The 13,919-nt window shown below is 41.3% G+C and overlaps 1 protein-coding gene across 5 annotated transcripts in view; it reads right to left on the bottom strand.

Moving 5' to 3' along the window:
* bcl2l1 (BCL2 like 1) overlaps positions 1–13,919 on the bottom strand; it is a 31,306-nt gene continuing 17,387 nt past the window's right edge. For all 5 annotated transcript variants that reach the window (XM_035159305.2, XM_035159306.2, XM_035159303.2 and 2 more), the window contains one exon: positions 1–3,596. In XM_035159305.2, coding sequence (XP_035015196.1) covers positions 3,453–3,596 — 144 coding nt within the window. In that variant the 3' untranslated portion in view covers positions 1–3,452. The remainder of the gene's footprint in view (positions 3,597–13,919) is intronic.

Raw genomic sequence — 13,919 nt, 5'->3', positions numbered from 1 at the left:
TATCTTTCAACATGGGCTTTATTGAGTTCAATGCAGTTTACAATTTTTACAGTGCCATTCTAATACATACAGACACACCACTGGACATTGCAATCTCTGATTCTGTACTCTTGTGACCCACAAAGATGCACCAGAGACCGGACTTTTTGAAAATATCCTCTTGCTTTGTCTGCGTTTTTCTGTCTAGTAGCAGTCCAATAATCCTAAAGAACAAAAACACAATGAAGGACGATGCACATCAACGCAAAGATGGAGTTTAAGGCCATTTCAAGAGGCGTAACTATGTTTTTTACACCAAATATAAATAATATTTAAAAGCTATCGGTTCAGTTTTTCTTAAATATGTTGCTAAGCTAATGAACTATTCTAATCAGTTTAAATAGCTAGCATATATATATATATGTATATATATATACACATACATATATATGTATAGGGTTGTGCCAATGCTGTCACACTACCTTCATTTGTGCCTCCTTCAGGTACATTTTGCTAGACAGAAAGTTGTACACACGCATACACACACACACACACACACACATTATGTTTAGGAAGGGAACTGGTTTAAGAGCCTGTTCAGCAGAGAAAAGCCTACGAGCAGCTTCTTGGCGGGGCACACATTAGAAAAATATAGAATATTCATGTATATATGCTGGACTGGAATGTATGAGAGCAGACGTTGGCTCACAAGATGCTCAGGACACAAGCATTTACAAAGGGAGAATCATCAACAGTCGATGCAGGGTCATATTTGTGTCTTTTACTCTATTATAGTGAAACGTGTTCATAATAGTTACATGGTACTGTGAAGATGGAGACAGCAGAAGTCCACACTGATGGAAAGAGATGATGGAGGCACGGCTGCACTGACAGTGAGGTGATGAGTGTTCCACCTGTAAATCCTGATTTCTTCTTTTATATTCTTTCTGAGTTCGGATGAAAAACCTGTATTGTGTTTCATTACACCAGGACATAGTGTTCTTAGTTGTTAGCTGGAGGCAGTGTTCGGAATAGGATCTCACACACACGCACCCTTTTCCCTCCCTTCCCATTAAATTAGCCGAGCTGACAGTTGTCAGTGTGTGAAACGCCAGACGACACCCACTCCTCCAGCTTCAAATTAGAGATGGAAGGATGTTTAGAAACAAAGACGAGGTCTTCTTCCCCCATCTCTCCTGGACTACATGTGACTGGCAGGTGTGTATGTTACACGCGTGTGTGTGTATGTGTGTGAAGCAGCAGGTGGGCCAGCTGTGACTGACACACGTGACTAGGTGCAGTGACAGCTGGGGGACCACAGAGGAAGAGGTGGGGCTGCATGGAGCGGGAAAAGAGGAGGAGAGACGGACGGAGATTAGACAGATTTGCGGCGTCTGGGGAGGAGAAGGTGGAGACGTGGAGGGGTTGGACTGAGTGAGCATGTGAGATGAGATATGAAAGTTTGGGTGTGTAGCATCACACTCCTACAGCCCCTGACAGTTGCTGATTTGCTTAAAATGTGGAACAGACACATTATGACACATTTCTTGTCACATTTAACTCAAATCAATTCACATGCAGAACTGCATTGTCTCCTGGAAGCAGCTGCTCCAGCCGTTTGCTTAATAAATCTTTAATCTGGTGCTGAGATGATGAGACGGATGAAGAATAAGGAATGATTAGTGGATTAGCAGAAAAAACAGCCGAAAGGTTTTCTGTTTTAACATTGCAGCATATGAGTATTGCCAAACGATCAATGAAAATTATTTTATACCCCTCCTCCCCGTGGAACAGTGTATAGAAACAACTGTGACTGCAACTAATGGTCATGTTCTCACTTACTAATTACTGGTTTGGTCTGCAACATGTCAACAGTGATAAATGCCTGTCACAGTCTCTAAACTAAATCGAATTCAGTTTATTGTTATATAGAGAGAAAAGAGAGACGTCATGTGAAAAGCTATAATAATCTGTATGAGCAGATAATGAATGTCTGGCAATATAATGCACAATGCAACGATTGATATTATATCTGCTTACTGCAGATGCCTCATTAAGATGTTAATCTTAAATGAAATGTTCAAATAACCCAATAGGTAACAAGAAAAGGCAGAGATTGTTGACAAAAACATCACAATTTTTAATTGTTCTTATATCTGCTTGCAATTACATTACAGCGTGTTGTAAACCTTTAATGAATAGTTTTGTATTGTCTATCAAAGCTTAATGGAGGGGGGGGTATTAAAGTAATCTATAACTAAAATGAAAGTGCATCCAAATATCAAACCCTCATGACTGATGCTGTTAAAAGACCACCGCCGTTCTGTCTCTCGTGTGTGTTGCTACAGTACTTGCTGCATTCTTTAGCTACTGCGTAGTAAACATGGAGGGTCCGAGCCGTGGTGCTCTGCTTGGATAAACGCTGATTCTCTCTCACTCACACTCTCACACACACACACACACACACACACACACACACACACACACACACACACACACACACACACACACACACACACACACACACACACACACACACACACACACACACACACACACACACACACACACACACAGTGCTCTGGCAGGATCGAATGGAGGCCAAGTATGACCATAAAGCACGGATCAGCAGGTTTTAATGGTTCAGAAATCCAAAAAGCAAACGCACAAACAAGCAGAGGATTTAGTTTCCTGTTGAGCTTTCAAGTGTAAGACTCCCATGTTCTGTTAACTAAAATCTGTTGGACTCATTTAGATCATTATTACAAAAAGCATGAAAGTGTGTGGAGTCATGGGTTATTGATATTGCGCTGAGAGTGTGTGTGATCTGAATGGCAGGGTGGCAGGAAATGGGAACTACAGAAGCTTGTTCAGGGGCAGGTGCTACATCCTCCCCCTGCGCTCACTCTCCATATGGCACATACAAAGCTAATGTAGAGCTGCAAGTTTTCAAGACGACACGCGTGGAGCGGCCGAGACCACACAACACGCCGACTCTGTATCAGACAGGTGAACTGTGAATTCTGAGATCAGGCTTTACCTTTTTTTAAGGATGAAGATGGGAAAAAAATTTATTAAAACTAATACATACATACATAAAAAATAAAAAATGATACAAGTGGAGAAAAGGAACAGTGGGAACAATTGGTTGAGTGAATGAAAGAATAATAGGGCTGTCTCTGTATATCCACTCATGTTTCATCAGGGTGGAATAAGATGAAAACAGGAATACTCGATCTCCTCCCCCCTCCGGTCTTTTTTTCAAAAAGTCCAACAACATGTGAGGATTCTCAGTCCACTGTGGGATGTGTGAGGAGGGGGGGATAAAACAAAGGTAAACATCTTCAGCAGTTCTGACGAGACAAACAGGACCTTCATTTGAACTTGCGTGGCGTACGATCAGGGCAGTGAAGGTAGCAGGTGGGGAGGATCATGGGAGAAGAGTGTTAAAAGAGGTTGTTGTCCATCTTCTCTCACAGGCGTTTTTGGGCTATGAGGGAACCAACCACCACCCCGGTCACCAGGGTCATCCCTGCAAGCAGCCACTTCTTGAAACTCTCCTGGGACCTCCTGCTCTCCGCCGCAGAGTCGTTCCCGAAGATTTCAGCAAAGTGCTCCTGGAAGACAAAAACAAAGAGAGAATAAGAAGGAGTTAAACATCAGGATATCTGCAAATTGCCAAACAGGAAGTGATCCTATGAATATTGCTGCCATGACGGAGTTTAGCACCCAAGCTGTGTATCTGTGTCGAAAAACAAATAATCAGCAATTTTTCCACAGCACTGCAATAGTTTATCAATGGACATAGAAAAAGACATGTCCAAAGACTGACTGTTAGCACAGTGCTCCACCCCCAACAGAGAGCTGGTCACCTGTCTTAATACTGAATGTATCACATGTCCAAATCACATTAAATTCTGTACTGTATTTTCTTGTACAAATTATAATAGACATGACAAGTGTGAAGCCGATTTGATGAACGGTTCATGAGAAATGCTTTCCACATACAGAAAGTCAAACGTCTGTGGAATTGGTAGGTGGATGATTTCAAATAAAAGAAAAATACCCACATGCATGTAGCACTTCCCAAAAGTCCCCATTCAAGAGTGAAAAAACAAGCCACAGGCAGGTTTAGAGAGTCAGGTACATTCCCTTCTGTAAAGGTCTCCAGGCCTCAAACAAGAAGCTAGGTATCAGTATGACCGTCACAGCCCACACGTTATGTGTGGAAATTTCCATCCACCACACAAATCAGGTAAGGCTGCCGTCCCCACCGGCAAAACCCCCCAGAAGCCACCTACATTGATGATTGATTCACACTAACAACAAGATGACCCTCCCCCTCCCTTCCCAGGCAGTCGTGCGTCAGATCGCAGAAGCGTTGCTGTGTGCCGACATTCTTTCCTGCTGCTGTCTGGCACTGCCAAGCCAGCATAACCGCCCACTGAAATCATTTCCTGGAAATGAGCTGCAGAGCATGCAGCTTTCATCTCTGGCCACAGGGCGGTGCCAGTCAGGCTAACAAAAATCTCCTCTACAAACACAACAGCAGATCAGCTGAGATGGACTTGGCCTCCTGAGTCACCTCTGATGATGTTGTAAGTACTTTGAAAGTGTCTGTGTGTGAGGACAATGCTGCTTCTTCAGAGCAGGACAGAAGGTGTTTATGGGACAGCAGCAGGCGGCTGTTACTGGAAACTGCTAGAAGAGAGAGAGAGAGAGAGAGAGAGAGAGAGAGAGAGAGAGAGAGAGAGAGAGAGAGAGAGAGAGAGAGAGACCATGTGCGTGAAAAGCGCATTTATCAGTTGAGCTTATCAGTAACACTAATCACCATGACATCGGGCTAATAATGCAGAACCTCCAACCCCCCTTTTCAAGTTCGAAATATGAATGCGTGTGTGTTAGGGGATTCACGACTACAGCATTTTAGTAGTTGTAAACTGTTCCCAAAAAGTAGTCGACTAACCTTGGGAGGCATATTTTTCACGACCCTTGTCAATATGTGTGAGACAGGAGGACATTTATGTTTTTATATTGTCCTTTGCAGGTTTGTTTTCCTACTCCATGCACTTTCATTATTCTGACCAGTAGGTGTCACTGTTCATCCTTTTGTTCATGTTTTTCATGGTTTTTGGAAACATCTTATTATATATAAGTAGAAAATGTTTCCTGGTCAATTTTATTTGCTTTTGGCTACGGTTAGCAATGTACTATGAGCTAAGTATAGACTGTAATGTCTGATCAAAGTGTTGTAATACACACAATGCGATCCACATTGCTGAGGGAGCAAATAAATGCTGGGAAACATTTGTGAGTCGTTGTGTTCCATGCCCTTACCCACACCCCCATTACACTAGCATTAGCCATGATGTGAGTCTTTAGATGGTTGTGCATAGCTCTGGTATTGTTGATGTAGTTTAGGGCAGCCTTACATGTATTGCATTTACATCTGACGTTTTATCTGCTCTGGTCAAGTACTTCCACACTGTTGATTTTAGTCAAGCATCAGACTGCAGCACTTAAGTCATATATGACCATTATGACTTGTCAAATGCTTGTCAATAAGAACAGCGCCCCCTGCTGCATAGCTGCTGTAGATGCCACTGCTTCATCACTGCACCTTGCTAAACGCACACATGTAGGACTAGTCTACAACGAGGCACAGTGTCGACGAATAGTTTTGATAGTCGATGATATCTGTGAAATTGCTAGTGTGTATGCCTGATATATTTAACAGAAGTACCCAGCAGCAGCCAAAACAGCTTTATTTTCTGAGAAAAAACATTTATTGTTCAAATATGATGCCCAGCTTGTAACAATAAGCAATATGATCTATGTAAATCTATTTCAATCATGTACACAGCTTCTCAAAAGTAAACATGTTTTGTAAGTTTGTCATTTCTGATAAAAACTGAATATATTTAGAATTCAGACAAAACAAGGAATTTGGATGTCACCTTGGGCTCTGGGAAATTGTGATAGGTATTCCGCTGATAATAACAACATCTCAAAATGATTAACTGATTAATTGAGAAAACAACTTGAAATAGTAATTGATATCCAGTACATCGATTTATCTGTTTTTACCAGCATGATATTAGCTTAGTGTAGATGTGGCAGCCCATGAATTTCAAATGATTTCTTGCAGTTTTATCTTCTGCACCACATGCTGGCCGAGTACTAATGTTCCATCAGTGAAACCAATCACACCATCAGCATATGACATCATTTCTCATTGATCGGTGTGGCTTAATTTACGGAGCTTCACACTGAATAAGTTCTTGTACGAAAGTAATGTGAAATAAATGTTTCAGTGCAGTAGAATTGTTCTAACCTCAGCCTAGAGCCGAGTTACAGTATTTTCCTTTACTTTTAAGTGTATAGTTTTGGCCTTTATTTAGATTGAAAAAGAGAGAGAGTAGAAACAGGAAACTTAGAGGAGAGAGAAGTCAGAATAACATGCAGAAAACAGTCTGTGAGTTCGGCCAGGAGTCAAACCAGAGACCCGCTGATCAGGGCATGAAGAAGGCCCATGTGATAAGCCCCCCCACCCACCATTCAGCTATCAGGACAACCCAGAGTCACAGTGTTTAATGTGAGATGAGACATCACTGTTCTAATTAATGTAAATTCATGAGCTTCGATAACGATGTATCGCCAAGGAAATGAAGCGCTGATTTCGATAGCTCCTTGAGGCACCAATACAGGGCTGTGGGGGAGGGGACAGCTGTCCTTCAACAAACCCTGATTTTCTGTTAGTCAACAGACTCAGGGTTTAGGCCCACATTGACATAATGACAAGGTTCAGGAGGAGTGACAATCACAAGTCAGACATGATTAACAGAGAGAGAGGGTTTCAGGGAGGCGGAGGAGTGAGAAGGCGCTGGGATTTCATTCCAGGAGTTTTAAGTCATTATGATTTAGTTTGATGATTACACAAGTGTGGGGTCTAGTTCCTTTCACGCCCCGCGGTCTCTTGCTGCCTGATGCATGACATCATCATCGTCGTCACCATCACCTTTATCGTTACAAGTAGACCACTTCAAATACAGATTCAGACCTAAACAATGATCCCATCTGCTCTCTGGGTGCTCAGGTGACACTACTCATACCATAATACATGTATGAGAGGGGGTGACGTGTGTGTGTGTGTGTGTGTGTGTGTGTGTAGAAATATGATGCTGAGCAGAGGTTCTGAGGAAGCTAATCTTTAGCTCTGTGGTTTATGTTTCGAAGAACATGCAGGGTGTGAATGTGTTGGGTAAGATAAGAGGGAAGATGGTGAGGAGATGACCTGCTCCTGACCTCACACAAACGGACTCACAGCTCACTATAGCTGTTTTCAGACATGACCTGCGGTTAAAATCCGGTGAATTGGCTACGGAGTTTACCCGCAGTCTACCCGCAGTCTGCCTTTCACACATGCACAACGCAGCAGGAGGTTCTCTGCCCAATTTCGTTCACAACAACAACTGAACTACGCATTATTCAGGCAAGAAGTGACTCTGCTGCGGCGATCGTGTGATTTTCTTTACAACACAGACACTGTCGTCAGTTCTTATCACCACAAACTCTCTAGACATCTTCCTTGGTGTCTTATACATGTTTGACACAGCATTTTCACTGGGAGATATATTCTGTTGTTTTCTTTTCATTTTCATTTTTTTTAAAAGTATTGTTTTAAAAAAATGGTTCTGTATTTCAAATCAATCTGTATTTGTAGTACTGCCCCTGCTCCACATCTTCTGTCCTGGCATTGGTACTTGTTGGTCACTTTAAATGCAACTAAATTAATGTAACTGCTTTGGGGTAAATTATAAATATTATTAATTTTAATAATCCACCAGATTAAACGGTTCCTTGTACAATTTATGGCCTTAGTTTTCTGAGAATCTCTTCCAATCCAAACTAAATTATAATAGCAATAGTAATTTAAGTCAATTGCATTAATAACCAAAGGTCAACTGTATAATAAACCATTATAAACGAGAATAGTACTCAGCCGACCACATACCTCTGCCAAGGCCGGACAATCCTACACACAAATTTTAATCACTTTCTTCAACATTGTGAGGTTTTATACATTTTTGTTGATTTATCAGAGAATAATCCATTGATCTGTATAAAAAAAAATATATTTAGGAGACTTTGGTGCAGATCTAAATAAAAATCTGGATTTAGTGAATCTAAAAGTGGTTTCATAAGTGTTGTGCCCTGGCAGAGGGTCTGCGTTCTTCATTCTAGTGTCATTCTCTTTGCAATATGATTTTTTTGCTTATCATTCAGCCCTCCTTGGGATGTAACTGAAATATCTCCAAACGAGTTGATCATAAATCAAACTACATAGGGAAATTTGTGAATTTCTTCTTTTTAATTTACTCTTTCTCATTTGTTTCTCCTGACTGAACTATCTGTATATTGTCATGGTTTGTTACAAAATTCAAAATGACGATAACTAGGTTTCCAATTTGACAGGAACTATAAATTACAGCCACAAAACTGAAAGTGGTCTCTAACACAGAGGCAACTTGTCACAGTAGCTCCTTATATTCATGGATTCACTCTAAATAAACACATGCGCACACGTCCGCTGTAAACTAAGCACCTGACAAATTCAAGGAGCAAACATCCCTGAGAAGCTTCTACACGCGTCTGTTGACTCAGTGTTTCCAGTGAAAGAGCAGCATCTGAAGAATTTGTAAATATATGACTTGGTGCAACACAGGAGCTGGTTTGAAGCTTTGCCGGATGCCTATCTGCCTCTCAGACGTGACTCTGCCAAGGTAAGGATTGCTGCTGGAGCAGTTTGGCCTCACATAGCAACCCTCTCTACCAAGGCCTTGTTAATGATAGGGAGGAATCAGACTCTCTCTACTGTCTGTACGAGAGGAAGCTGCAGAAGAAGATTCAATATTTGTCTTCAGCTTCACTTTCAAATCCCAACTGGCCTTGATGCATTATGTGCCCAGTTTGAAAAAAGACTATTGATGTAACTTGTGACACTGGTGACGTGACAACATGGACAAATAAACATGAGTCGAGGAGACACAGAGTGTGTGTAACATGAGGCTGAAAAGTGCACTGGAGGAAAGTTGATGTTAAGCATCATGAACACTGTGCAATAAAGTAAAGCAGGTGGAATCACACACAAGGGATTGATAAATGGCTCTGAAGTAAATAATGACGTTGTGTGATTACACTAAATGAAGTGATATGAGTCAGTGTTTTACTGCGGCCCGTTAAGTGTTTCTTCTACCTATCCCTGGATAAGAAATCTTAGAACAATGTGAGGAATGTGTGTGCAGAGAACAGAGCTACAGCTCCTTGTGATGATGACTGGCACCTAATAAACAGACATGTCAAGACATGTTACTATGGAGTGGGTATCATGAGCCAGAGTGTATTGATAATGTGGTCAAGGGATGTAAAGGCCCCCCCACTTCACATGCTGCCAAAAGTAGGTTTTAGGTTTCACAGTAGATCTGACTGTGAGTAGACTCATCCTCAAGTGTCCAGTGCTTTTATTTTGACTAAAAACCTGTCTAACGAGCCTGTTGGTTCCTTCTCTTTAAAAACTGATCAAAAATGATATGCATTCATAATTATGAACGGTTAAAAAGAAGCTGGACATCAAAAGATGGTCGAAAGCTGAGGCGGATCTAGGATTATTCAAAATCAGGGGCAATAAAGGGTCCAAACTTTACATAGAAAGGCCAATTATATGTTCAACATCCATGCACAATTCCTGATTCCTGAAGGTGCACATTTAAGTCATTCTAAATGGTATAGGAGTTTCCTGTGTCTGCCTTGTTTATCATACAGGTGACATGTTTCAGCCTTGGAAACATTTACAGTCAAGTGGTGATCTCTATCTTTCCTCTGTGTTTCCAGAGCCAGGTCTTTACGGATTCTTCAAAGTGTTGGTGACAGCAGGATTTGTCGTTGTTAGATTGGACTATCCTGGTCTATCCACTGCAGTCAGTGACTTAGGATCTGATATAACCAAGCTGAAAAGTTTATCGTTCATTTGAGAAATTTGAATCACCAAATCATGAAACTTGGTGAGCTCACCTTTCCTTTGGCGATACTGCAGTGATCAGTGGTCCCAGAATACTGGGGTTAAATTTCATTCCATTATTTAAATTTAAACATAAAAAATCTGTCACTTTAGTGACTTTGACTGCAGTTATGTTAGACACTGTCTTTTCTCATGAATGTTGTAAGTATTGATATTTTGTCCTGGGAGAGGGATCCCTCACCCTCTGAGGTTTTTACTTTTTCCTCACTCTAGTCGAGGGTTAAGGGGAGAGGAGGCGACACCTTGTTAAGCCCTATAGAGCAAATAGTGATTTGTGAAAATGGGCTATGCAAAATTGATTTGAGTTGTATGCTGCTGTTCCTGCTGTACCCATTTGAATACGTACCTCAAAGTATGATTTTTAAAAACAAATGGTTGTTACCTATCTGCCTTTAAACTCTATTTCTTAACCGATTGGGAATCAGACGATATAAAAGACCTTCATTTTACTTTATATGCTTCTAACAGAAAGAGTGAAGGGCCCTGCTTTATTACCAGTCAGCTCAGTTGGCACATGTCAAGGCAGCACTGTTGGTTTGATATGCTCTGTCTCCCCTTGTCCCACCTGGCAGGTAAACCCCTTCTTTATCTGCTCTCTTCCTTTCTCTTTCACACGGTCACGCCTTTATTTCTTTATCTCTGCTAAGTTCCCAGAGGAAATCAGGTGCTAGGCAGCGGCCTACCGAGTGCTTTCAGGCTATGTTTCTCCCCTTCGCCTTTCTACGTCTTTAACTTTCTCTTTCCTTGTTAGCCAGGGGGGGGGGGAGGATGAAAGAGGGATAAGCTCATGAAAGCGAGAGGTTTGGTATGAGAGAGACAGAGGCAGTGAAAAACGTGAAGGGGCAAAGGGAAGGAGATTGCGCAGTTGGTTTCCAGGGCTACCAGAAAGCAGCTGATTAGCGTGTGTGATGTGAGTTTGGGCCTGTAGGTCCGTCTCTGTGGCTGACAAATGGCCCAGTACTACATGTGGAGAAAGGAGCATTTTAACGATCATTAGCAGTAGCTTCCCATTCATCAGCTCTGGCTTGTCGGTTGCTCCAGTGTTGCACCATAACAAGCTGCAACACTCAAATCCCCTGATGTTGAAACCCTGAACACGACACACACACACACACACACACACACACACATCGATTAACAACTCACATCCTTTTCCTTTTAGGCAAAATGGAGCTGAAGACAGATTGAAATTCAATACCTTGGGGACACATTGAAAAAATATATAGTGTTAATATTAGCAATCATATGTGCAATCATTATGTCAAGCCAGAAATGTTATTAGGCAGGAGACAACCCAATTAAATGTCAAACATGACGCATATCTCGGACCTCCCTTAAAACAGCCAATCATCTGTTGAACTGCAAAACATAGCAAGTGATTGGTTGGGGCTAACCAACTTTTTAAGCAGTGGAGACTTGACTGTTGATCCTATTCATGTAATTTTTATGTGCGAGTGACCATTGAAAGTGTAGTTGAGACCCCCCGTTCATTTGGATTGGGCCAGGCTGAGAGCTCGTGAGCGGGCCATGCAAGCGGTCTGTTTATCTCCCTCTCAAATAAACAATATTATTGACTGATAGTATAAATGCTCAGACTACAGGAGTTTAAAAATTTGAAACAATTTTGAAATCAGGTTGCACCACTCACATAATGGGAAACTTCTGTCTTATCTCAAACACACGCATACTCGGAGTTCCTGTTGTTTCTATGTGATGTACATTAGTCATGAATTTCCTGTGTATGAAAGGCTGTGTTTTCTAAGATCTTAACTGTGTAAAAGATTATCAAACCTTACACAACTTATTTTTTTCTAATAGCTCAAGCTTGATGGGATTAATTTAGTTTTACCTGTGTTAAGCACTGTTATTTTGCAATTTAAATATTATTATATAAACAAAAATCATGGGACTTCACAAACGATATCTCTGTGAAATGAATTATATGAGAATTATTGATTTGTTCATTTATGTGAAGACGTTGGTAGTGCATGTTGACGTAAGAGTCCCCCTGTGGCTGTGTGAAACATCTGATTGAGACAACCCTAACCCTTTCAACTGATAAAGAAGGCTTTTTAGCAACCTGCAGAGCATGTGACGTTCAGCCACACCGGCCACAAGCAACTGCTCGAAACTGGTTGAAAGACGCAGACTTGATGGCTGTGATGAAACAGAACTGACACCGGGGAGGACACTATAGTTACCAAGCAGAAGAGAATCCAGAGAATTCAGTCGAAGTAAACAGAAAGTTCTATGTTCTGACAAAAAAGCTGACAAAGGACTGGACGGACACACGGACACGCGCACACACGCACACACACACACACACAAAAGGCCTTTATGCGTTAAATGTGTGTGTGAGTGAGTGCGTGTGTGTTTGCATGCAACACTCCCTCTGTGTAGCAATGACTTGACAAAAACAATCTAGATCAACCAGCTTTGAACCAGTTTCTTACAGAGAAAGGAGACAAATGAGCTCACAAGGTAAAACGGAAAGTACCGGGACTATAGGAGGTAATGTTCTGTGAGGAACCCGGCATTGCGGCAATAAATGATTCAAAAATAGGTTGGGTTTTTTCGAATATTTTAGTTTTGTTTTTGACTCTGGCCCCTAAGACTCGTAATCATACAGAGTCAAAAATCTTTTCAAATGGGTTAGAATTCAGAAACTGTTGTTGATACCAAACTTAACCATGTGACACTGTTTCTATGGTTTGAAGTACAAACAACACTTCATGAGCATGTTTTGAATTCCCTATACATGTGTTATGAAGGTTGTAACTGTGTATCTATGTGATAAAGGCCTCGCCTACAATGAACAGACAAGAGAGAACATAAGTAGAGGGAGGATTTATTGTTTGTTTAATTTCTCCAAAAGACTAAACCCTAAGGCAGTCATTCCCACTAGCAGCAGCTTGGGGACACATTTCCTTAGACAACACATCAACTCTATTCCAGCCTTCTTGAGAGGGCTGTCTTTAAGAGGAGTGGTTTAAAAGATTTCCTTTTCAACCCCCTGTAACGGATGTCTTGATTTGACCGATTCACAACATTTGAATATGGGGAAAACCAAAAAGGAAACGGGTGAGGAAGCCAAAAGTGAAAAACGAAACAATCTGAACACTTGGGGCTAGGTAGGAAATGGGAAAGCAAGTAGTAGCCAGTGACCCAAAGCCTGCTGGTCCCTGAAAGTCACAAGGAGAAAGAGCTGCGTCATTCAAAAATGTCATCAGTCCTGGCTATAGCTCAGCAACACTTCCTGAAAGTTGCAACACTTAGGATGTGCACACACAGAATGCAGTGTCCCTGAGCCCAGAGCATAGTGTGGAACACAAGACATGATGTCTTTTTGTGAATTGAGTAATTTCACTGTTGAATGTGTTTACAGAGCAACACACAGAGGTGACATGATGTCCTGGCGGGTGAAACAACACGATATCATACAATGCTGTGTGCTATGACCTCTACCTTACATTGTCACGTGCAGATCATAAGACCATAGTCAGTGACTCTGCAAGATCAGAAACAAAATATTAACTGTGAAAATATCACGCAGAATGGAGCTCAATTATTCTCTAATTTGAGATGATAAATCCAATCAAACACGAACAATCACATTATATATTACAATTTTTATCTTATTTACATTTACAAACAGCATTTATTTAGGCTCCTTGTGCTGATTTCAACCTGAGAGAAGTTGCATCCTGTTTACTTTGATTATTCCTGAGATATTTTTGGTACCTGATGGGAGACCATCTGTGGCAACAGCCAGCAGACTGGACATGATTCAGAAAAACACACACCTGTGTATACAAGTTTCCACAATTCACAGCGCTTATCAAAATAAAAGCCTCCGCAAAAA

This window comes from Hippoglossus stenolepis, chromosome 6 (assembly GCF_022539355.2).
Source record: "Hippoglossus stenolepis isolate QCI-W04-F060 chromosome 6, HSTE1.2, whole genome shotgun sequence".
Taxonomy (NCBI): domain Eukaryota; kingdom Metazoa; phylum Chordata; class Actinopteri; order Pleuronectiformes; family Pleuronectidae; genus Hippoglossus; species Hippoglossus stenolepis.
Note: the sequence above shows the minus strand (reverse complement) of the source record. Positions and strands in the feature narration are given on the sequence as shown.